Source organism: Cyanistes caeruleus, chromosome 8, assembly GCF_971803275.1.
Source record: "Cyanistes caeruleus chromosome 8, bCyaCae1.hap1.1, whole genome shotgun sequence".
NCBI classification, from domain to species: domain Eukaryota; kingdom Metazoa; phylum Chordata; class Aves; order Passeriformes; family Paridae; genus Cyanistes; species Cyanistes caeruleus.
In genome coordinates this window covers 13,396,348-13,421,260 of record NC_141708.1, presented here as the reverse complement: position 1 = coordinate 13,421,260, position 24,913 = coordinate 13,396,348, and the positions used below count along the sequence as shown (strand labels likewise).

Genomic DNA, 24,913 nt, shown 5'->3' with positions numbered 1-24,913 from the left:
CCTGCTCTGACTGGTGTCCTTTAAACGGCTCAAGATGCGGGAGAGCCCCAAGCTGGGGGCTGAGGAGGGAAGGGATAGGACCAGGCACTGGGGTCCCAGTATGGCCCGGTCCCTGTCCCCATAGGTGCAGCACCCACACGCACCCGGAGGCACCCTGAGGCTTTGCCAAGGGATGCAGGAAGGGTGGGCTCCTCACTAAGAGACCTCAAACACCAAACACCAACCTGTGGACCTGTCATGGAGAGGGAAACCAGAAAAAAAAAAAAAAAGAGGCTAAATTATTTGCAACAAAATGATGTTGGTGTTGGCATGAGAGTGTTTTGGCCACATAACCCTCCCCACCACCTGGGCTTATCTCTTACTGGAACAAAATGTGGTAGTTTCCCTGCAAAAACAGCTCCTGGAGGGTCTGGGAACCCCACGGTCTACCACGGTATCTGTGGGAGCTGCTGTGGAGGGGTCCTGGGACACAGGACAGCCTCTCCCTCCAACACAGGCCCCAGGATTCACAGCAGAGACATGGGAGAGGTCGTGCTTGGAGAGCACCTTGGGGTCACAGCAATTCATGAGGTGCAGTAAGGGGATGAGGGTAAAACCTGGATCCCTCTGTCCTCCAGAGAGTTTGGGAGTGTGCAGTGTTCCCATGGGAGCACTCTGTGGGGCCAGCACATGAGGCTTCCAGCAGTCTGTGGAGGGGCACAGTGGCTGGACTGTCACCCCCAGCTCAGAGCTGCTCTGTGTCCCTTCTGCAGCAGCATCCAGCTTTACACAACCAACTTGGGGTGAGAGGCAAGAGCCTGGGAGACATCCTGACCACCCTTCCTAGAAAATGTGGGGTGACTTTGACCTTTCCAGCCAGCCACAGTGGGGAGGAGGACAAGCCCCTCTTCCCATTCTACTCATCCCTGGTACTGGAGAGGCACCTGCTCATTCCAGCACACACCTGCTTGCTGCCATTCCAGGCTAAAATTGCCAAACAATGGCGCTGGTGGCAATGCTCTTTATTAACAGCTCATGCCAGAAGCTCTTGCCAAGGCCCCGCATCCAGGAGCATTGAGCACCCTTGCCTCAGGATGGTTCCCTTGTCTCTGTGGGGGCATCTCTTCCAGCATGGGGGTCATGCCCAGCAGTCACTGCAGCCTTGGTGCATCAATAGGGCTCATTGTGGGCACAGATTGTGCCATGGAGAGATGTGCTGGGAGACCCAGCGGTGACTGGGTTGGAACAAATTGGCCACCACATCCTTCCCCAGCCCCAAGCCTCCTCCACCATCCCCATTGCCCCCAGCCCACTCAGATCAGGGCAGGCTGGAGCCTGAGCCCTCCAGGGAGCTGCTCTCCAAAGTCCCATAGCCATCGAGCTTCATCATCCCAATGAGATGGGCTGGGACAGAGAGGACAGAGCGGCGTGTGGCAAAGATGTGGCTGATCTCCATGAAGGTTTTGTTCTTGGTCTCAGGGATGACAAGGTAGACGTACAGGGCCACCAGCAGGCAGACACCACAGAAAACCAGGTAGCAAAAGGCACCGGCTGACATCTGGGGACAAAAGCAGGATGAGGCAGAGAGCCAGGCACTCCCAAACTGGGCATGGCACGAGGCAGTGTCCCCTCCCATCAGCCTGCCCTGGGCTGGCTCTGTCCAGCACTAAGCTGAGCCGTGAGCATACAAATCCCTGACTTGGCACCCCATCCTGGGAGAGCAGCAGGGCTGTGTCCATCCCCTCCCTCTCCCAGGCCCCTCTGAACTGATACCTGCAAGAAGGGGAAGATGAAGCCGACGGTGAAGTTGCAGAGCCAGTTGAGAGAGCCCCCCACGATGTAGGCAGCTGGGCGGTGTGACTGCATGAAGAGCTCAGCTGTCATCAGGAAGGGGACACCAGCTGCAGAGGGAGGGGACAGATTAAGGGTATGGGGGACAAGCTGGGTCAAGTACCCCTGGGTCAACACCTTCTGCCCAGGTCAGTCCTGTGGCCAAAGGGCTGGAGGCCAGCAAGACTCATGGTTCAAACTGGTGGTGCTGGGAGAGCTGGAGGAGACAGGGAGTGTGGGGGAACAGTGTCCTACCCTTGGTGTCCTTTGGGATATGCCTTGGGGTGGGTGATGTCCCCCTGACATACCACACTGGCACATTACGGGGTGCTCAGGCCAGCTCCCCAAGTTGCATGACTGGAAAGTTTCAGACTGAGTCAAAATAAAGGTGGAACATTTCACGTGGATCCTCGTCTTCCAAAAATCTTTCTAAATGCTGATATATTAAATCTCAGAGATCACAGGCATAGAGAAATATCTTCCTGGCACCCTCCATAATGCCCTTTCCAGACTCCCTTGATCAAAGCAGTTTAGAAAAATTCCTTTTATTAATCATCTTCTGTTGCCACTGTGGCTGATTTGGGGAGGAAAGAAGCAAACACTTTTCTGAACATCAGAATCTCCCACAGGACACAGAAATGCCATTCTCCAACCTGCTTTTCCCATGTATGGTGAAAAAACCCAGAATGTATGGAAGTGGTTTCCCAAGCCAACTTGCAAGTGGTCTGAAAACTGGATACAGGTTGTGGCTATTTCTTCTAGAAGGACTCAGCATCTCCAGCCAAGTGTCACTGAGCCAGAAGTCCTGAGTCCCAGGGCTGTCCCTGTGTTGGGGGGCAGGATCCGAGGTCCAGAGTACATTCCAAGACACACAGAAATCTGGCAAGGGATTGTATTTGATATGGTGACATGGCTGGGGTCCCAATTGCCTGGAACAGGGCTGGCTGGACCTCTTTATAAATGCAAGGAAAAGATGAACCAAAAACCAAGTGTAAGAAGTGAGGGAGGAGTGGAGCCCCTGACGGACTCTTACTCACAGCTCGCCCAGAACAGAGATATATATTTTTTTGTTTTAAAACTCCTATTCATCATTGTTTGTGAACAATGAGCCATTAAAATCCTAATTAAAGATGTAATTACAGTGAATAAAGTCTGGGCTGAGGATGAATTATAGATCTGTTAAGAGCTCTGCTAATACATCAACTGGGTAAACCAGTCCAGGTTTCACTCCTGGCTGTTGGAGCCTGCACTTGATTAGGGGCAGGATGATTCTCATCAGTTGCACTGTGATAGGAGTGGTGACACCTCCATAGAGGTCTGGAGAAGGCTGCCAGGGCTTTCACTCTGCTTCCTCCTGGAGGAATGGCCAAGGAGGAAGAGGTAGAGTGTGCCCTGGGGATGTGTGGGGCTGGAGGTGTTTGTGGTGGGGTTTCACTTGGAAGTACAGCATCATAAACCAGGGCCTGACCACGGGGACAGGGCCAAGGCTTAGGTCCTGTCACCTGCCTGCAAACCCTGCTGGTCGCCTAGAGCCCCCATTCCCACCCTGTTGCTCCCCATTGCCCCAGCCCCAGACCCACCTGGTCCCATGCAGAAGCCAGCGATGATGCCGACCACGCAGGCAACGCTGATGTAGCGCATCCAGGGCAGGGCGGCCTGCGAGGGGACACTGGGCTGGGGATGCTGCTGGGGGCTGCTCCTGAGCTTCACACCCCACATCCCTGGGACACGGCTTTGTGCCTGCCCTTGGCTTGGTGGTGGCTCTTGAGGACAGTGGCCACAAAGGACACATTGGTGAGATGCAGACAAGCAATGGTTTGGGGTGAAGCAGGTAAGGGTCAACCTCAGCCAAGCTCAGCAGCTCATGATGGAGCAGTATCCCCAGAGCCATGGGAGCATCCTCTGGAAGCTCTGGAAGACAGCAGGAGAAGGACCCTCCACCTGCCTTGGCATTTCAAAGCTGCCTCCCTGTGAATAACTGTTTCTGAAAAAAAGCTAACAGGAGCAGCAGGATTTTTCTCATATGGATTTGTGTTTTCTTTTTCTTGTTGTTCTTGGTGCTAAATTTGCCTTCTCTTTAACTTTGAAGGGAAAACATGACTTGGTAGAGCCAGCGCACCTCTCATTTCCATGCACGCTCCTTCCCCCAGGATTCTACCCATCCCTCCACCACGGAGCCCCAGATAATGGCCCAGGGGGTGGCAGTGGGCAGGGCCTACCTGCAGCAGCAGGGAGATGGTGATGCCAGCCGAGCAGACACCCATGGCACAGAAGCCGGTGATGATGAGGGGCCGCCGGCCCACCCTCTCGATGGTGAAGCACTGCCAGGAGGGAGCAGAGACTGACTGGATGTTGGGGAGCTCCAAGGTGGATGGGACCACCCCTGAACCCCAGATCCAGCTGAAGGTGGGGAGATGCTCCTGATGGCATCTAGGGATCAGGGACAACTCTAGCTCAGAGTTCCAGGGTTGGGGCTGAGGCATGGGAAGTGCCAGGTGTGAGCGTGCATGGGGCAGGAGATGGGTCCCACAGAGCATGGTTGGGGCTGGCTGGGGTGATCTGGAAGCCACATTTGCATCAGTGCCAGGAGGAGGTGCTGGGGCATGGGGTGTTTGAGGGGCAGTGGGCACAGCAGGGCATGGGCAGACAGTGCAGCAGCAGGGGGAGCAGGCAGGGTATTGACAGCAGAACAAATGCCTGTAATTTTATAACCAATCTCGGCATGTCCATCGGGGGCCATTTGTGGGGCTGCTCCCAAGCAATCTGGCTCTATGCTGGGCCACTGCTGGGGGGCTGGGACACCCCCACAGACTGGGGAAGGGAGAAGGGGGTACCCTTCAGAGAGGCAGGGGACCCCACTCTGCTCTAGATTGGGCTATGGGAGAGAGGAGCAGCCCCCTCACTCATTCCCTGTTTTCTGGAAGCAGCCACCCCCATCCATCTCTGTAATTGTCTGGGAGCAGATTTAGTGCCGGGTGGCTTGGGCTGGCCCTGGGTGACACTTGCAGACGGGACAAGGGCCATAAATCTGCCTGGCCCAGTGCTAACTCTCCAGCTAAATGAGGGCTGGCTGGGGTGGGGCAGGGCTGCTAGCCTGGGGCCAGGCCAGTGCTTGGCTGGGGGCAGGGGAAATGGGGACATGTGGTTCTGCTAACAGAGGGACAATGAAAGTGGGAGCTGGAAGGAACTTCTAGTCCCCTCCATCATCTCCAGCCTAGTCTTTGCCTGCCATCTCTACCCAACCTTCCTGCTACCCTAAAATTATCCCACCACTCCTAGATGTGACTCCTAAATTGAGCCTGTCTCATACCATCTCCCATCCCCATTTCCATGCCAAATCATTTGCCCCCCAGAAAAGGGGCTATGTTGTGGCATGTATAATAATTGGGGGTCCACTCTGTCCCCTCTGATGGTGCTGGGAGCTGGCAGGAGGGCTCTGGCATGGAGGGTCTGTGTCCATCTGTCTGTCCCTCACTCACCCCGATCAGCCCAGCAATGACCTCGATGGCGCCGGTGCCCATGGTGGTGTAGGGGATCTGGGACACGGGGATCCCGGCATTCTCGAAGATGGTGTTGGTGTAAAACCAGATCTGCCGAGGAGGGGACACAGCATGAGCTGCGGGATGGAGCCACGGGGCACAAGATGAAATGAGCTGCCGGGTCTTAGCTCAGCATCTGCAGAGCCGTGTCCCGGGGCGAGGACCATGCGGGGCTTACGGCATCGATCCCCGAGAGCTGCATGCCGGCGTTCACCACCGCCACCGAGAGCGTCTGCCAGCGCACGGAGCGGTCCCGCAGCAGCTGCCAGACCGACACCATCTCCATGGAGGAGAGCGACCGCTGCTCCTCCTTCATCTCCTTGATCACATCCTGTACATCAGGGGTCCCCAGGAATCGGTGCAGTGCTGTGGGGAGAGCGGGGCCATGGACATGTGTTTCCAGCACAGGGTGGATGCCCAGGTATTGCACAGGGTAGGGGCTGGCCCAGCCTCCCCAGCAGCCTCCCTGCTGAGGCTCAGCATCCACAGGAAATGGAGAAAAGCCTCAGAGCACAGTGCTGGGCACCATGGAAATGCTGTGGCACAGCCAGGTGGGACAAAAGGGCTGAAGCATCAGGACTGTGGTGGGCTGTCAAGTATGGGTAGGGATGAATGCCATGAGAATGCACCTAGGTCTTGGAAGACCTTGGAGAAGCACCCAGCCCCTTATTCCTGGAGCCAGTCTCCTCCAGGATAACCCCTCACCTTTGGTGGCCCCACAGACGTCGTTTCTCTCTATCAGCAGGTACCGAGGGCTCTCAGGGAAGCAGTGCAGCAGCAGAAGCTGAAGGGAGGCAGGAACAACCACCACTGACAGGAAAAGGGGCCAGAATCTGTCCTGAAAGGAATTGAAATGGGATGTGTCATGGGGAGGGCAGAGCAGCATCCAGCATGTGTGGGCTAGGGTATTGTGCTCACCTTGCCCAGCAGCTCTGGGAGGCCCAGGACCTGGGCAGAGAAAACTCCCAGGCAGATGAAGATGCTGGGCATGAGGCCCAGGAACCCCCGCAGGTTCTTGGGAGCGATTTCTCCCAGGTAGAGGGGCACCACACTAAGACAGATACCTGGGGGGCACAGGAGGGACTGGGATGGCAGAGGCAGTAGGGAGAAGGGTACCTAGCCAGACCCTTGGTCCATCTGCACCCATGCCCAGCATCATCCACAGCGGGGACCCCATGGCCTTGGAGGTGGCCCTGGCTGTACCAGAGAACCCCTCCAGAGAGCCTGTGGGGAATACAAAGCTTTCTCCATTCCCCTAGGAATGGCTGTAGGGGAGTGAGCCATGAGGAAGAGGCTGAGCACAGCCCAGGAAGCACCCACCTGAGTGGAGCCCCGTGATGGAGCGGCCGATGATCACCATCTCGGGGGATCCCAGCTCCCGGCTGAAGCTCATGAAGCCGCCGGCCAGGAGGACGAGGAGAGCACTGCGGCTCAGAGCACCATTCCTGGCAGGCACAAGCAGCAGGGCAGTTCCTCCAGTCCCACCCCACCTCCAAACCACCCTGGCCCATGGTACTACACCCTGCCTTACCTGCCGTACCGCTCCACCAGCACCCCCACCAGCAAGGAGCCCACCAGCCCACCCAGGGCGAAGATGGAGACAGTCAGGGCATAGAGGAGGGTCAGGGGCCCGGGGGCCAGCCCGTGTCCGTACCGCTGGGACCATGTGGCGTTGTAGAAAGCTTTTATGTGCTGCATGGCAGAGACACACACAGGCACCAGATGTGTTGGCAGAAAGGGTAAGGCAAGGGAAGACAGGATCTATAGGGATGATATCATGGGTTTAACAGCACTAAAGGAGATGCAGGGCAGAACATGCTTGGGGATGACTGGGATGTGCTGGTCTGGTTGCTCAGCAAGTCTCAGCACCTGAGAGGCCTAAGGATGACTTAGAGACCACAGACAGTGCTCAGACTGGAGCAGGGAGGTTGTGGCCAGCTTTCCAAGCACTGCTTTCCCGGGGGGACCAGTTTGGTGTACATGAACATGTCCCTCCCATGCCACTCCTCTCTGGGTGACTGCTCAAGGAAAGTGCCAGTGTTCTGATGTGGGGCTGCTGGACAGCTGTCCCTCCACCCTCCAAGGGAGGGATGCAGAACCATTTTCTCTGCTCCCAGAGAGGCTGCCCATCCCTTACCTCTGCCGGTGAGTTCACCACAGCAAGGTTGTAGCCATAGAGCATGGAGGAGCCAAAGGATACCAGAAGGGTGACAGACAGCAGGGGGAAGGTGAGACGCTGGGAAAGAGGAGGAGGATCAGCACAGCCCTGGCCAGCAGAGCCAGGAGCCAAGGTGTCATGACATGCCCCTTTTCCAGTAGGGATGACCCTGGCCCAGAGCAAAAACCCCAGTGTGATGGAATCCTGTGTTGAGCACTGCTTCATGCCAGTGCCCAGCACCCAGCCCAGCTGACCCAGCTTCCTCGTGGCTGGTCTTGTGGCTGTGGTGTGAGGCTTTCACAGCGGCAGTGACTCTGCCTGGGTAACCCGGGCACCCCTGTGCCCAGCTGGGAGGGGCAGCAGATGGAAAGGGGCAGGTGGAGAAAGGAGGGACACCCATCCCCATACCTTAATGGAGCAGCTGAATGGTGCTGCCGTCAGTGGCCCAACACCACTGAAAGGTCCCCGTGGAAAGTCCTGGCCCACCCCAAAATGCCACATGGACCCACCTCCTAAACCCTCACCCTCTCCAGGACCTTTGTGTCCCCCTCCAGCTGCTGGGGGTCCTCACTGCGGGGAGCCGGTGGCTGCGGGGGAACAGCCACCCTGCAGCTCTGACCCAGCCCACCCCAGGATCGGGGTGTTCAGGAGCATTCAGAGCACCCCCAGCTGCAGGGACATCCCTGGGTGCTGCATCCCGGAGCAATTAATGTCCCCGGAGCGACGGGGCTTGCAGGGCGCGGGCATGGGACGATTCTGCGCCCCCCGAGCAGCCCCGCTCCCCAGCACCCCCAGCCCGACCCTCCTGGCAGCACCCCCCGCACGGTAGCCGGATTCGCAGCACCCAGCAGCTCCCGGCTCATGCACAGCAAATCCTCCCTAATCCCATCAGGAATCCCAAGCCGGGAAAAAGGGGAGGGGGATGCCAGGCCGGGGGGTGTCGGGTCAGGGGCTAGAGAGGGACAGGGACACCGTCAGGCAGGAAGGAAGCGGGGATGGGGCAGCCCTCCCGGCCGCAGGGAGCTCACCCCAGGGATGTCCCCGCCGGGCGTTGGGGTCCCGCTCCCGAGCGGCGGCGCGAGGCTGCGGGCGGAGAGAGGGGAGGGAGGAGGAGGAGGAGAGGGCGAGGAAGGCAGCCCCGGTCCGGTGGCCCGGCTGGTCTCTCCCATTTTTAGATCGAAGAAGGAGGGGGTGAGGGAGGAAGGCAGGGCAGGGCAGGCCGGGCGCCCCCGGGGCTCATTGGAGGCGCCTGAGCGGCCGGAGGAGGAGTCCGGGAGCCTCTCCCCTCGCCGGGGGCAGGGGCAGCACCTCCGCCCTGCTCAGCCCGCGGAGGGGTCACGGCCCAGCCTGGGGCAGCGGAACCACCGACGTGATGCTCTGTCACCGCTGAGAGCTCTCGCATGTCCCCTCTAGACGGGAGTGACCCCGGGAACCGTAAGTGGGGCAACATCACCGCGCCATCCCCGAGGCCAAGGGGCGGCCACACATCACCCAACGCCCCGAACACCTCCGGGCCCTCGCCCACCGTGGGGCAGATGTGCCCCATCCCCTGCGCTCGGGAAGAGGCTGCTAGCCCACGGCAGTGGCTCCAGGCAGCTGCCTTCCCCGGACACGGAGGGACACAGCCCCCAGTCCCAGAGAGGAGAGAATCGGCTCACGGCAGCTCAGAGGAATCCAATTTTGCTGCGGCCAGGAGCTGCCTCCCCTGCTGCTAATGAAGTGCCTTTAATTAGCAGCCTAATAGCAAGCTCTTAATTTGCCGAACAGCCAGTTGAAAGGATGGGGACCCCACTAAGCCACGGCTGGCAACAGCTCCGAGGGCTTAAAAAGGACAGGTCCCGACAGGCTGGCCCCGCTCAGGACGGTGCCGTGGAGCAGGGAAAGCGGAGCAGAGCTGGGAGAGCCTCACGGGCACCCCCAGACCGGCCGTGCCAGCCCCAACTGGGCTGTCCGGGGTGTGGGAGAATCCCGGCAACGCATTCTCCCACGGAGGATGTTCCAGCTCTGGGCTCCTCCCTGCACATGAGCCTCCAGGTTTTCCTGAAAGCATCGGGCCCTCTCCCCCAGCCACCACTCCTTGCCAGCCTGCCAGTGTTCAGTTTTCCCAGGGCTGGCCCCTGCTCAAGGGTTCCCTGTGTCTTGCCTAGACTCAGTTTCTCCACATTTGGATCAGGGCATCACCTTTACCTTTGTGGGGGCGTGTTGGGTGGCTGCAGAGACCTTGGTGACAGGGCCACAGTGGGGGAGACCTGCAGGAGCCACAGTCCTTCTGGGGATGGTCCTGGTTCATTCCCAGAGCAGCAGGATGAAGTTCCATTTTATTGGACTTCACCATGGGTGCGATGACTCAGCAAGAGAACATGCAGCCTGTGGGTCCCAGCCATGCCCAAAGCACCTGCAGTGCTCCAGGGCAGCCCTAAACATGCCCAGGACTCACCACAAGCCCTTGCTAAGACAGGACAAAGCAGCAAACCCGGGACAGGATGATGAGGCATGATGCTGTGTCCTGCAGCCATGCTCCAACTCTGGTCATTCAGGTACATGGCTCATCTCAGAGGGCAGCGTGTGGAGGGTTAAATGTGTCCAGTGGTCTCTGGAAAGAGGACTGGAAGTAGGAAACAGCAGCAGCCATCCCTCCCCCACCCTGGTACTCTCCCAATAAGTACCTACCGAAAAACCCTCCTGGAACTTCCCAGCTCCCCTGAACTTCTGAAGCCCATACCTGTCCCTGAGCCCCGTGCTCATCTCTGCAGCCACAGCCCCTCCTCCTGCAGGCCACACAGCCTGATGCTGGGGACCAAGCAGGGACCTCAGGACACAGCTCCAAGCCAGGGGATGGCTGCTACCTTGATTTAGGGAGTAAATATGGGTTATGGTCACTGGTTCCCAGCAGTGGCTGGGATGATGGGAGCAGAGGCTTAGCAGCAGATGTGAGAAACTCGTGGTGGTGCAAGAAGGGGGAGGAGGAAAGCCTGGAGTGCCAATTAAGGATCACCAGGGGGCTGGGTTAATTGGAGACACTCCTGTGACCTGACCCGGTGATAGTGGCACACGACAGACAAGGGCTGGTGAGAAACAGCCACCGCTCTGAGCTGCAAGGGAGCTTGTCTCCATATTTTACAGGCATTCCTCCCCTGTCTCCATGCAAGGTATCCCTGGCTAAAATATTTCCCATGGCCAGGTAAGTGGCTGTGAGTCCATAAACCATCCTGATCCTCACCCATCATCACTCCCCGAGCTCCTGTCCCACTCTTGCCTCGCTGCTGCCCCAGACTCCAGACACAGCTCTGGGGCTGTCCCGGTCCCAGCACTCCACCATGGGATGCTCATGCATCTCCTTTCCTCAAGGCATCTGACACAGTGCCTGAGGCACACAGAGAAACCCATGAGAACCGGGAGAGGCAGAGCAGCAGGTGGAGCTGGTCCCAGCACACATCCTGCACTGAGTGATGGCATTTGCTGACTGATTTGAATTTTTGCTGAGGCTAGGAGGATGGAGAAGCAGTTGGGACACCTGAGGGCTTCCCCTGAGCTGACAGCTCCCCACTGGGAGGTCTGTCCTCTTTTTCAAGATGAGAGAGAAATCCCTTAGAAAGGATGCGGTCCCAGTGCTGGTTCTCGGGGTTTGCCCAGCACCATCTAGTCTAAACTAGTTAAATTCCACAAGGGAGCAATAAGCAGCTCCTGCAAAGGCAAAAAGATGCACTGCTTGGCAGCCACTGACCCCTTCCCCTGTGCTGGAGGAGAGGGGACTCTGCAGCATGAGCAGGGCAGGCAGAGCTGCTCCCAGACATCACCACCGCTCCCAAGATCAGGGCAGTTTGCTGGAGCTGCCCTTTTGGAGTTGACACTGCAGAAACTGAGATGGTCTGGCAGCCTTACTGCCCTTGGAGGAGAAGCCTTCCTTGACCCACCTTTGTAAATGCCAGTAGGGTGCTTGGGGCATGGGACAGGGAGTTGTGGATACATCAGCCGTGTGATGTTAACCAGGGGCTTGAGTTTCTTCAAACCACAGTGGCCTCCAGAAGGCAGGCAGTGCTGTCCCCAGTGAAAAGCCCATGTGACTGTTCTCCATCTGCAGGCGCACTATTTACCTGTACAGGTGAGACCTTTCCAGCCCAGGTTTCCCTGGTCACATTCCTTATCCAGCTTCAGCTGATCAGCCCCACAGCTCAGCAACCTCTCTGCTGGTTTGGAGATTTCTAGCTGCTCCTACCAGCCAGGTGCATGTCAGCAAATAATTTTGGAGAGAAAGCTCAGGATTGGGAGGTAACATGGATGTGAAACAAAGAGTATCTCCCTTGGGGATGTAATGATTGTGTATCTGAGCTCTTTCAGAGTAAAGCAAAGTGGCTGGTACTCACAGACATGCACTGCTGGGCATGGATGAGCTGGCAAAGGGGTCAGGCTGAGACCTCTGATGGCTGCAGCCCACTGCAAGTGAGAATGTCAGCAGCAGCTTAGTCTTCCTCTCTTACCTTCTCCTCCAGCAGCACTTTGTGGGACAAGGTCATGGACAGTGCATATGTGCTGGCTGAAAAACAACTTCAGGAGTGGCATCTTACTCCCAAAAAACATTGAGTAATTCCCACATCCTGGGCACTGACATGTGCCATTGCACAGGAAGCTGTGCCACACACTGCCTTGGAACTCCTGGAGCCAGGTACAGCCTTTACTCCCAGGACAGACAGACAGCTCACCCACAGAAATCCAAGGCAGCATTACAGCACGTCAGTCTGCTCAGGGCCTTTTGTTTCCTTGGCCACGCTGCCTCCTCTCCTGAGAGCTCATCATCCTCTTCAAACTACCAATTGCTAAACTCAAACAGTTATTGTAAGAACTGCATTCTTTGTAGCCTAGCTAATCTAAACTGGCCAATTCACCCTTTCCAAAAAATGCCTTACTATACTCTTGAAAAGATGTATATAAGACAACAATAAAAAACCACCAAACAAGAGAAGATTTCATTTTAAAGCTGTAGGTTGATCAAATGCTGTTAATTTGAAGCTATGGCAAACATTACTTTCCTCCTTCATTTGAAGTGGAAATAAGGCACACATTTTTAAACAGAAAGGGTAATTAACCACTGAATCTATTTAAGATAAGCTGTTCATTCTTTCCAGTGGAAATTTACAATTGAGATTGCTTTTCTTTCTCAAAGACTCTCTTTAGTACTTGAGTTTGTGGATTCCAGTCCAGATTTACTGTGAGAAGTTTTCCAGTCCATGCCCTGCAGGACAGAACTGTCCTAGTCCTAGAAATCTGGAATAAAGACTCTGATTCTCATGTTTAAACATCAGGGAGAAGAAGGGGAAGGACTATATAAGGAACATCTGGAAATAACCCACAAGGAGAACCTGTTTCTCATGGGAGTGGGCAGTATATGTGCTGTTTGGATACACACAGACACCTGGGACTGTGGGTATGGAAGGGGTCTCATTTATGTGTGCTGGCACTCAGAGATTGTTAAAATCAAGCTGCATTCTGTGTTACAGACCAATCCAAAACAATGGATGTAGCCTGTCACCGCAACTCCTCTTCCAAGTCTATTATTGGATGGAAAGAAATAGCTGAGAGGGAACAGAAAAGGTTAAAGTGGTGTAAATATATATATTTTACATATTATATATGAATATGTATGTAAAATATATATTATATATGCGAGCACATACATGCATACATATAAACACCAAAGCCTTGCCAAATAAAGCAGGGGGCTGCTGGGAACCCTGTCACAAGGAGAGATAGAGATTGGAACTGACAAAAATCCTGCTCCCAGCACTTCAGAAAAGCAAGAGCCTTCACAATCTCCAGTCCCCCGCTGGCTCCCAAGAATGGAGCCAGCAGGGAGAGAGATGTTGGGAGTGCAGGGCTTTGTTTGTTTTCTGACCACCCCTGGAGTCAGGATCTTAAAACTGCGGTGGCCTTTGTTTTAAAAGGGGCTGTTAAGTAAAACGGAAAGATCCAAGACTGCTATCCAAGGAGCACTTTTAAAAGGAAGGTATTCTGAGGGCAAGGGTGCTTGCGTTCTGTTTCGGGTGAGCAGTAAGCATGGCAGCATCCCCAGCCATGGAACTGTGTGGCAGTGCTGTGATATGTCAATTACTCACTCATTATTGAACAGCAGGATTCTGATTAGCTTATAAAACAAATTTGTGCTTCTCCTACCGGGATCTTGCAACAGTACCCAGAAAAACACAAAGTCTTTATAGGTTTCCCCCCACACTTTTTAAATGGGCAGGATGGCTCCAACTCTTCTCTATCAGTCACATCCACTCTGGTTTACAGGGCAGACTCATCTGCCCCAGCCAGAGGTCATTAACTATGAATGGAGAGAGTGTTAATTAAAAAGTATGCCGTAGTTTTAGGAATAAGTGGTTTTTTTCTGACTGCCAGGGCAGTTTTTTATGCTGCAATCATCCATGAGCAGCACCTCTGAGGGGGGACTAGCTACTGCAGATTCTGTGTGTCCTGTGAAGCTGCCTCCACCTCAGGCTCGGGGCAAAACCGTCCACTTTTCGTCCCCAGCACTTGCAGGTGTTCACACTGCAGATGTTGTGTACAGTACATGTGTAGTAAAGTGTGACTCACACACATGGGGCTTGAGGAAGATACAGGATTGGTATTCTGTCAGTGTCTTCCCCCCCCCCAAAAGGAAAACAGGAGAGATTCACAGCTTAATCTTTGTATTTAAGTTATTTTCTGAACAGTTAAAAAAAAAAACAAAACAAACCACACTGTTACCATGATCCTAGCTCAAGTGAACATTAGTACATTAACTACACATCACCGTAACATAATCACAAAATTCAAAGCACTCATTACTTAAGAATCCAGATAACAAATATAGCAGAGTAACAAACAGAAAACTCTGGAGAAACCATGTTCTTTCTCACCTCTCCCACTTCCACAGCCAACCCAGCCTGAGCAGGCTGGAGTGATGCAGCACAGGCTGGCCTGGCAGGCAGGCAGCTCTCCTAAACGCAGTGATGGCAAATGACAGGAAGAAATGGGACAATACACTTTGCTGAGGTCCACACTATTGTTCTGCCATGCTAAAACTGGGGCTAGGCTAAGCCCTGCAGTGCCTCGCATGATAAAGACAAAGTAGCCAAAGCAAAGTTTTACACTCAAAAGCAAATCCAGATTTTCACAATGAATTGCCCAGAAGTTTTCATAGGTAGCTCCTTGTAAAAGCCCCTGCAAACAGCCCACTGGCCTGCCTCCTGCATGTGGAGCTTTGCTGAGATGTAAACCACTGCTCCAGTGCCAGGAGGTTAAACACTTTACCAGTGAAGGCAAAAAACTGTTCATCATGCAGGTACAAGCACAGCTGCTCTGTGATGAAGACTTGTATTTCATGCTGATTTTCTGGCCACAGCTGCACTTGGCTCCTGCTTGAGCAGAAATCAAGGTATTCAATAGAAATCTTAGGGTGATAGGCTATTGAAAAAAGGGATTTATTTAGGAGTTGTTTATAGTATCTAAAGGGCTTGCTGCACATCCATGTACATGAGAATCCCCCTGATTTTGAGAGTTATCATCTTAACATCCCTAAGGATCAATCAGTGTTGCCAACTCCAATGGGTTATCTGCTGGACAAGGTATGCGGAAGCCCAGCGATCTTTGGGAACAAGCACAAAGTCATGGGAAGAGTTTTCTGACCAGTCAAAGATAATCTATTCTGGCAGTGTGCCAAAGCCCCCCCTGGGGATTTGCTGTGGGGATTTTGCCCAGTAGTTTGGCTACACTTCATCTTTAAAAAAAATGGGGCAAGCGGGGAATAGAGGGGAAACCAAATGCTCAGTCTCAGCAGGCAGCCATTCCTCTCAACTCACTATTGGGATTTTGGAGAAGAAACACACCCAAGGGACCTGCTGCTCCCATCTCTGAATTAAAAATGGGGGCAGAAAGACTGTAACCCTCTCATGCCAATCAATCCAGTAGGTATTTTCCAGCAGGACAGTGGAATTTCATCTGGAGACCTTTGAGGACAGCTGGGTCACTTGCTGTTTCCCCCCTCCTTCAGTGAAGCTGCTGCTTATCACTTTGGAGGAAACAGTAGGGCAAAGCTCAGCATGTCAAATGCATCATGCATGCCACTTGGAGACCCTGGAAAAGCTCATTCTTCTCTTGGCAAGTGTAGTTCAGACCATCCCTTTCTCCTTATGTCTCCACTGCGTCCTAAAAGGGGAATCACCTGACAAGTTCAACAGTTGGAGGCCTTGATCACCTCCAGATGACTTCTGATCATGGAAAACCTCAATTTTTCCCAGCCAACTGCACAAGCTAAAAGATCTATTTTCAGCACTGCCTCCACTTCTGCAGAGACCCATCTCCATTCCCACATACCCCTGGTTTTTAACCACTCGAGGCACCTCCTCCTTTTCCTCCCACAGTTAAGAGCCAGCCTGCAGTAGGAAGGCTTGCTCCCTTCTCTAGCAAAGGAGAGCTGCTAGTATTTGTGATTTATTAAATGCAAATATTGCCCTTTCTCAGTGAATTAAGTAATAATAAGCCACAAAAGGCAGATCTAAAATCATGTTAAAGGAAGCTAACAAAGTTAGACAAGAGCCTAACCTAGAGAGGTGCTTCCCATTGGAGCCAGGATGCCAAAAAAATTCAGAACCAAGCCTGAAGCTCTGCTCAGACTGAGGAAGGGACATGTGGAAGGGGCAGAAACACATACCTGGGAGTGGAGAAATGTGCATGATGCTCTCCAGCTTTTTCAGTGTTCAAAAAAAATTAAGAAAAAGAAAAAAGGATCCTTTGGAGCAGGAGGTGGGTAGGTAGAGCATGGTGGTCCAAGTCAGCTTCCAGTTTAGAAACAAGTGTAAAGCATTTCAATGTTTCTGATGATCATAGACTTCTCAACTTGTCACCTGAATCCTTCTGTTCCAACAGTGGATGTGTCTGTCCTTGAATGTTAACAAGGAGCAGAGGGAGCTGCTCCAGATGAGACATCTGTAGAAGTTATCTCACTGCAAACTCCTTCATGCCATTTTCTACTTGCATATTTGAAAGCAGGCTGTGTTCCTCTGAGGACGAGAAATACTTGCAGCAAAACTGTGCCCTATTGCAAAGGAGTCACAAGCAGGAGATGGTGCGGCCACAACAAATTGTCCCACACCTCCAGTACCTTCCATCCCATAATCCAAAGTGGAAGGCTAGCATGAGCTTCCTACTTGTGGGAGAAGTGACGATCTCTAAGCAGCAGAGGTATTTCATTTCAAAGCAATGTGCAACACTTAAAGCCCACAGACACTTCCAGCCCTTTTTTATCTCCTTTCAGCAGGCATGTTCTAGTTATTTTCATTATAAACTCTGCAATTATTCCAATCTGGTTGAGGGATTATCCAACCTGTTCATGCTGAAACCTCTCTCTCACATGCACTCTTGCACTCACACACACATGCACACATATCCTAAGGAAAGGGAAGGGAGTTTGAAAAAGCCACTTTCTTCTGACATTGGGAGATCTACTTACCAGATTTTCCCTCCCTGGGTGCACAATAAACGCCACCAAATGTCAGGCTGTGGCAGTTTCAAGTTCAAGTTACATCAGTTAACTTCAGTTTCCTTCTTAGCTATCAGAAAATTTGTACAACTTGGGGAGTGGGGTAGGAATCCTCACCCTTCTGCAGTCCTGTTTGAAGTACCTACACACAGTCCCTTCCTGAGGGTGACACACCTTTCTTACCACGTGCCAAAAATGGATTCCAGCAGTTGCTTGCTAAATGTACCTTAAAGAGCTCTATACAGCAGAGTACAAAGTATGGTACCACTTGAAGACCCAAGAGAATAGCAGCATACAGCAGCAGGGCTATGACAACCAAGGACAATTTGCAGTGGTGGTGTCTTTTGTGTTTGGCCAGCTAGTCTGCCAGTTCTCCCAAATTCTCTCAACCAGCAAAAATACAACACATCCTTGTAGATGTTGCCACAAAGATATAAGTAAAATACTAGGAAATTCTGCAGCCTTCAGCAGCTGGAGTTACGGATCATTGTTTTCTACAGTAACAGAAATGGAAAAGACAGAGGATGACCAAACTGAGGAAAATAATTATTAAAACTTCACCCAAGGTCATCTAAAGCCCTGCTGATATGCAGCCATGCCACAGACCCCTTGTAATATCTGAACTTAGAGGGACAATGTTAAAATAGTATTAAGACTCAGAACTTGAATTCAATGAAGTTTGGGATGTGAACTTGGATTCTCTTTGCTCTCTTGCCACTTTGGCTTTGGGACTGCAGTATTCATAATATGTAGAGCTGCCTAAAAGTCAATACAGTCTTCCTGGACTTAAAAAGTAGTGCCAAAATTAGTTGTGGATAAACATTGTGACTCAGAACTTACTTATGACTCTGCAGAGGTAAGTCACCCTGTCACTGTTACCTGAACAGAGCTGTTAACCTGTTTGACTCTTTTACATTAATAGTTCAAACAGAAAAGAGGAGTGTCATCACATGCTCTGAGATGCTCGACACTGCTGCCCACATGCTTCAGGAAATGCACTAGGTACTCCCCAAGAACCAGCTCTGCTCTCCTCCCTAGCTCCACTGCCTTGTTGTCTGTCTTAGCTGACACCTAAATTATTTAAGCCCTCTGGACTGCTCTTTGGGGACTCTTGGACCAGCTCCTTACTAGATTTCACTGGTGGAAAAAGCACATCCCAAGCAATTAGAAACAATGCAACAGCTTCCCCAGCAAAGTGAAGTTGATGAGAAAAGCTTATAAAAAAATCCCACCTGCCAAGTTCAGAGGGTGTTAACAAAGTCAGTTTAAATCCCTCCAGCCCAGAGACAAAGGACCTTGATTTTCTACTGTGGGATTGGAGCAACTCCCCACTAAAGAAGTGGAGATTTTTTCAGACCTACAGCAGAAGATCTGGGCCTAAACCTGGAATGGCCAGGGACTGATTTTACAGAGTAATTTCTGATCTAAATGCAGGCCAGCTGCAATTTGTTCCAGCTCTGTGAAGAGAGCTGTTTACCCCCAGACCTCTGTCTAGTTCAGAGACATGCAGAATTGTTTCTCATGTACCTACTCTTCAGGGCTATTTTTGTCTTCTAAACAATGACAATTGGCAGAAGTCTCAGCCAGAAAGTAAAGACCCATCTCACCTATCAGCAAAAAAAAAAAAAAAAATAAAACCAGCCCATGTCCCTAAACTGCAGTGCAGTACATAGGTTAGAGAAGCAGACCAAAAACTCCTCAAACCCTTCTAGCAAAGCCAGTCCCAGAAATACTGCAGAACTGGCCTGGAGTCACTGCTAAATGCAATGGTTGTCTTCATGGCCAGACTTATTTTACTTAACCACAATCTCCAGGGTGTGCATTTGCTCATTCAAGTGAGGCAATCTTATTGTCATGGCCAGAATGTTTGTGTAGCGTGTCCACTCTAGGGTGGCTCTTGAGAGCTCCATGAAGTTTGGAACAGCTCTCTACTTCCAGTAGAGAGTAGTATCCAGCTACAGCCTCTCTGAGGTGAAGGAATGGAAAGATAAGAGCAATGTCCAGCCTTCCTTCTCAGCCCAGCCTCAAACTTCCTCCAATTTAGAGAATGGTTCATAAGCTACCAGCAAAATAGTGTCTTCAGGGAGAACAGCAGTAGGAAGATGGTACAGACAATCCCTTTGCTAGTGAAATACTGTCCTGGGCCAACAGTTCACCTGGGGTGGGGGTGGACAGGATCTCAGCCCCAGTCCATCATGCTTGGGACTTTGGCAGGAGAGAGTTTAACTTTTCATTGACTAGCATTCCCCAGCCAAGCAGATGTTAAGGGGAGACTACAATACACATCCAGATTCCAAAGGGTTAGCATAGCAGGCAGGAGACGAAAGATGGATTTGGCTGATAATAGTCAAATTTCAAGGGTCCTCTCTCCACAAAAAATAAGTCTGCTGTCAGAACAGCCAAAAGCTGCAGGGAAACTGGGGCTAGGGGGATGATGGTCTGGCTGTTGTGTTTTTGCTGCTCTTCAGAGCTGAATGCTTTTTCAAAGGCCTAGCGATGGATATTGATTTCAGCCTGAGAGTAGCAGCCTCCCCCCCACCCACCCTCCCACCCACCCTGAAATGACTCTCAGCAGGATGCACTGTGGCTGTAAGTCTTCTGCTTAACAGCAAAGCAACACATTCTGGCGACATCTTAAATATATTCATAGGACATCGGTGACTGGGCTTGGAGGGGAACCAAATGGGGTAAAGGGAAGAGTGAACATGGAGAGGGGAATGAGGGAAGAAAGGGATGGGCAGGTTTAAAAATGTTAACTGTTCATGAAAGATAAAAGTCATCTTCTGATATAGCAGCACTTTAGCAGTCAGCCGCGCTGAGTAGACCCTGTCTGAGATCAACCGCATGCCAACTTTGTTCCAGAAACAAGTCTGAGAGCCTCTCTCTTCAGCAAGTATTGGTTACGTGGATAGTTCTTTTGTCCTGGCATTTAAATACTGCAGCTTAAATGAGTCCTGGGAACAAAAAACAGAACAAACCAAACAAACCCCATTCATACTAAGCCTTTTAATGATTTAAAATAACATCTGATTGATCAGAGTGTTTGATCAAGATCTGACAGGTCCAGAGCATCACTGTACAGTTACCAAACAGGATACAAGATGTGCCCTGTGACAGAGCACTTTCATGGGAAAATGTCACTGTGGACACCCCTTTTCAGAAGCCTGTCAGCTCTTCTGCCATTCTTCTCTCTAATGTTTACTGCTATCAACAGTAATTGTGCGTGTACCCACCCATGCAGGAAAGCATGTTATCCCACTTCACTCATATGCATAAAATTCACTTTACAACTGACCCAAACACATGAAACATTTTGTCCTGCCCACACTGTGCTGGCCAAGACAAAAGGTAATGAGCAAACCAACCAGGCTCTGATATGAATAATTTAACATCCATGCTATGAGAGAGAGAACAAGTGCTAGGCCCTATCAGTATATTATTTTGCACATTGATTCATCTCAATTTAATTTGCCTGGGTTTGTGCTTGTGCCTCAGTGTCTCCTCCCCCGGCCAAGCTGTAATCTTGAATCAGCTTGCTGCAGAGTGAGGAGAATGGTCATCACTTCAGAGGGAGGTTCTTGGCAAAACTCTCCTGCCTGGTGACAACTGCCCAGGGTCAGGCCATCTGCATCCTCTTGTTAGGCAGCAGCTGCTCTACTCGCTCTGCAGAAACTCTTCTTCCTTCTGGACAACAGCATAACTGATTTAATTATTGATGATGATGGACAGAGGAGGAGGAGTTCTTCAGGGGGAGTCATAGGCACCACATGTCACAAATCCTAAAATAAAGTCCCTATTCTAAGGTACCAGAACCATTCCTGTCCTTTTTCAGGACACTGTAATTACTGTATAACCAAGATGACAAACACTTAGATAGACCCAGCCAGTTACTCAGGCAGCAGGCTCACACTACATCCAGTGTCACCTTTGAGCCTCACCTTATTTTTTTAAGTTTTTTATTCTTTTTTTATTTTACCTGTGCGAGTGTGAGGTACAGTGTAGTGTTATTTATCTGGAGATGTAGGTGTATGTTCTGGACGGGGAACGAGTGGATTCTGCCTGGGCAGCTGGATCATTCAGAAAATCCCAGATGAGGATGGTGTCATCATGTGAGCTGCTGACGATCTGGAACTCATCAAACTGAAGTCGAAAGACTCTTCCAGAATGCTCCTGAAATGCCAGTGGGAGACACAGCATGTTACTTTGCAAACTAACTAGCACCTGAGATGGAGCAGGGAAGATGAACTTGGGCTTGATTTTAGTGTTGTATTAATTTGTCAGTAAACCCCACATGACATACTGTGCCTCACCATCACAGAGCATAAATTAAACCCTCTCTCAAGGAAAAGGGTTTGTCATATCTGACTACTTGACTTGCAGGAAGTTTTCATTACAGTTGCCCCACTACTCCTTAAATCCCAGTATTAGACACACACTGTGCAGAACAAACCAAACTCCCTCCCCACATAATTCCCTCTGGTGAGGCTGACAGGTGCACTGTCTTCCTTATTCCATGGCAAAACTCCTTCCTGAAATTACAGCATTCTCAGGTATAGCAGGATACAGGGTAAGAGATGAGAACTTTGTATTCAAGACTTGGCATTGCCATGCTGAAGAGGGAACAGCTTAACACCGGAGGACACTAAGGAGCCTGTTGTAAAGTCCAGTGACACAGCAGTAATTCCTCCTAAACAGTTCTAAAAATATGATCTAGAAAGGGCATTCTTTATAGGCAGTTTGCATTCTGCTCTGAGGCTGAGTGGAAATGGCATGACAATTTGGCAAGAGTTCAGACCATAATTAACAGGAGGCAATGGCAACATCCTGGATATTACAGAGCAAATCCACTCTGCTTTCCCTTGTGTGTTGCCTATTTTCTCCTGGTACTCGTATACTCCAAAAGCAGTGGCCTCCCTGGTCATCAAGGAACAGAAACGGTGCAGTGACAGTGAGCCCTATCCCTTCCATGAAGACACATTTCTCTTTAGTGCTCACACACTGTAAGGGGCTTCTGAGGGTCAGGAAAAAAACACATCTTAAAATACTTTAATACTGAAACTACAGGTTTCTCAAACACTTAGGCAAAAGAGAATTGCAAGTTACTCAAGGGGAAGTCTTTATCTTATAGCACAAGACTACAAAAATACAGCTCAGTTTACAAAGAACAACAGCTCCTTTAAAGTTAATTTCTGAATCTTTAAATAAAAGTTATCTAAAAATAAATGGACACGTAAGTCAGATTCTAAGATAAATTTTTTAGAATTTCTAACCAATGGAACCTTTTTGATCTTCTAACTATAACTTGAGTTTGTCTTATAAGCACCTTATGAGTTTCTGTCTTCCCACCTATTCTTAAGGAAGTGTTTTTCCATATTTTGTGTTACAGCAGTAAAGAAGTTCTTCCAAAAAGTTATCATTACAACAGTCAGATCCACTGATTGACTGATTACTCACAGAGACGGTGGGAGGGGAGGGAGGAAGGGAGAGGGGGAGAGAGAGAGAGGGGAAGAGAGAGAGAGAATGGTACTTTCAAAAGTTTTTTTCAAAGCTCTCTTTTTGATCCCAGTCATTGTGAACTAAGTAAGGCTGCCCTACCTGGACTGTTTATGTCATAAAGAAAGCTGAACTGTGAGATTATTCTGTTCATAGAAAGCTTCTGTCAAATTCATGTGGCCACTGTTCCAGCTAACGGAAGACAAAACTGGAAGGGACCTGGCATGCAGCGAACATTTGTTATCTGTGCACTTTCCTCCTACTGTTTGAAAATTGAACACAAGCAGCAGGAGACTCATGATGTTCATTGTGCAGCCAGGTTTAATTTTGGAGGACGAGGGAAGAGGAAAAAAAAACACCAAAGCATGGATAAGCGGGTATAAGGACACCCTGTTGTCATAAAAGTCCTAAAAGCACTGCAACAGCTTCCTCTGCTCCCCATCCTGCTTTTGGCCCCCTCCATTGCTATCAAACAGGGATTTATGAATATCCATGTGTTGAGATTCCTACAGTGTTTCCATCCCACCGCTTCTGATTTATACTATAATTAGCTGGGGCACTTTGGCTGTCCACTGCTGGAAAATGCAAAGGAAATCACACCAGTTAAATTAAGTCTACAGGTTACTAGGCACACATTTGTCTCAAGCTGGAGCAGAAACACTACAAATACCAAGCTTAAGTCTTAAGACTCTCAGGATATGAGCTCATGGGCACACAGTGGCTCTGTAGCTTGGAACTGGGTGACCAATGACAAAGGATTTTTCTGGATTTCAGCCATGAAACTATTTGCACTTCTATCTGGCTAACAAGAAGGTTTTCAACACAGCACCTGCAGGCATCCAAAGCTCTTATGAATTCTGATCCTGTACCTGATGGTCCAAATACATGCTTGGAAAAGGGTGGCATAGCTTAATGATCTTACTACCTGTCAGCTGAGTTCCAGTAACCTTACATTCTGCACCAAATGTGATGGAAAGTACTTCAGTGAAATCTACAACAGGAGCAATTCAGCTGGTTCACGAGTGTGCAGAAGGTCAGCCAGCACAGCTCAGCTGGTGAGAAGTAACCACACTTTTAGAGAATCAGATAGCCTTGGTACAATCCTGTTTTAGAGCACAGGCTACAGTCATGTGCCACAGCAGGAAAAGGTCTAGAATATACAATCAAAACACTGCCCAAACACTTTTAGCCTAAGAAATAAAAACATATAGTACTTGTTTTTCAATGGGATTTTGGTTCTGGTTGAAATCTTTCTTTATGCCCAGCAACAGTGTCGTTTTTTTGGGTTGAATGTGGTGGAGGAACATTTATAGGAACCACCCCAAGGCCTTGGCTGTCCTGGCATTTTTCTAACAATTTTCCCACATTATTGTAAGACCAAGCAGAGCCGTTGTTAAACATGACTGTGAATGTTGTTAACACTCACATAATGACATTCTAACCACACCATCATTGATCTGCACTAGAAACCAGTGGACAGCATGAAAAGAGTCATTGCTGTTTAAGCATAAGGCAATTTCCCTGTCTGTTGCAGTCCTTACCTGCTTTTTCTCTGAATACCCAAAAGGCAGTTAAAAGCAATCCCAAGAATGTTTTTGTTCCTGTTCCTCAAATTTGGAACAGTATTTTTAAGAAATTTCATGCCAACAATTCAGAGAACTTACTGCTACATCATCAGGTACACACAGATCAATGTAAACCCACTGGCATATGCGGGTAAGTTAAAAAATTGATTCAATTATTAACTTCAAATCACAGAATAAAACTGTTGAGAAGTCCAGAGTGGAGTGAAAAGGCCAGAGATTCTAACTTTTAATGCTTGCAATTAATAGCTTGTAAAATTAAAAGAAGTTGAACACCCAAAGAAGCCAGACCCCTAGAAATTATTTCAAGATCCTGCAGACTTGGGCTAAACTGACCTTGAGTTTCCACAGCTCAAGACAGCTCTGAACAACCACACTTTCTTCAACACCTCTACCTAAAGCTCTTACCACAAGGGTTCGCAAGCAGAGGGTCCCTGCTGGAGCACGGGGATCCAAAGCAGCCACAAGATCCCATACTTTGATTTTCCTAGTGGTGAAAAAATAGACAAACACCATGGCTCTGTTAAAGAGAAAAGAGCAAGTACTCACAGAAAAAAAATAACTGTTAGTACAACTTAGCTAATACACCAGTTTAAGGAAAATTTCAGCAATCCTTCTGCTCTTGAGACCTGGTTCTTGCATTTCCCCTTTGTAAAGCTTATAGAGCTTAATGGGAGGTAAAAATATGCTGTCAATAAAGTAAAACACATAAAAAACAGGTGGCAATAACTAACAAACACATAGGAGGGCAGACAACTAGTCTGTAATGGCAAATGGTCCTGCAGACAACCACAGATGGGAAAGATTGCTCTTA

At 50.3% G+C, this 24,913-nt stretch overlaps 2 protein-coding genes across 14 annotated transcripts in view; both read right to left on the bottom strand.

Annotated features, from left to right (window-relative positions):
- Positions 1–986: 986 nt before the first annotated feature.
- LOC111930943 (solute carrier family 2, facilitated glucose transporter member 5-like) lies at positions 987–8,751 on the bottom strand. Its single transcript, XM_086899948.1, has 12 exons — positions 8,535–8,751; positions 7,486–7,584; positions 6,880–7,040; positions 6,669–6,793; positions 6,267–6,412; positions 6,054–6,186; positions 5,527–5,714; positions 5,289–5,399; positions 4,029–4,130; positions 3,390–3,465; positions 1,753–1,880; positions 987–1,537 (listed from the first exon to the last, which is right to left on the bottom strand). Exons 1-12 carry the CDS (start codon positions 8,673–8,675, stop codon positions 1,298–1,300), a joined length of 1,650 nt encoding a protein of 549 aa, XP_086756074.1. The 5' UTR covers positions 8,676–8,751; the 3' UTR covers positions 987–1,297.
- A 5,424-nt stretch (positions 8,752–14,175) lies between these two features.
- BTRC (beta-transducin repeat containing E3 ubiquitin protein ligase) overlaps positions 14,176–24,913 on the bottom strand; it is a 121,281-nt gene continuing 110,543 nt past the window's right edge. For 8 of the 13 annotated variants that reach the window (XM_086901440.1, XM_086901446.1, XM_086901443.1 and 5 more), the window contains 3 exons: positions 24,508–24,586; positions 21,000–21,193; positions 14,176–19,977 (listed from right to left, as the gene is read on the bottom strand). In XM_086901440.1, coding sequence (XP_086757566.1) covers positions 21,032–21,193; positions 24,508–24,586 — 241 coding nt within the window. In that variant the 3' untranslated portion in view covers positions 14,176–19,977; positions 21,000–21,031. Of the gene's footprint in view, positions 19,978–20,014; positions 20,708–20,999; positions 21,194–24,507; positions 24,587–24,913 lie in introns of those variants that run through there. The other 5 variants (XM_086901441.1, XM_086901444.1, XM_086901450.1 and 2 more) reach the window with 2 other exon arrangements.

Excerpts from the sequence above, each read along its gene's own strand:
- LOC111930943 (XM_086899948.1), bottom strand. The coding sequence starts at position 8,675 with ATGGGAGAGACCAGCCGGGCCACCGGACCGGGGCTGCCTTCCTCGCCC. Across the intron at positions 6,794-6,879 it reads CTGGTGGAGCGGTACGGCAG|GAATGGTGCTCTGAGCCGCA; the intron begins GTAAGGCAGGGT and ends TGTGCCTGCCAG. Across the intron at positions 3,466-4,028 it reads CCATCTCCCTGCTGCTGCAG|GCCGCCCTGCCCTGGATGCG; the intron begins GTAGGCCCTGCC and ends GTCCCCTCGCAG.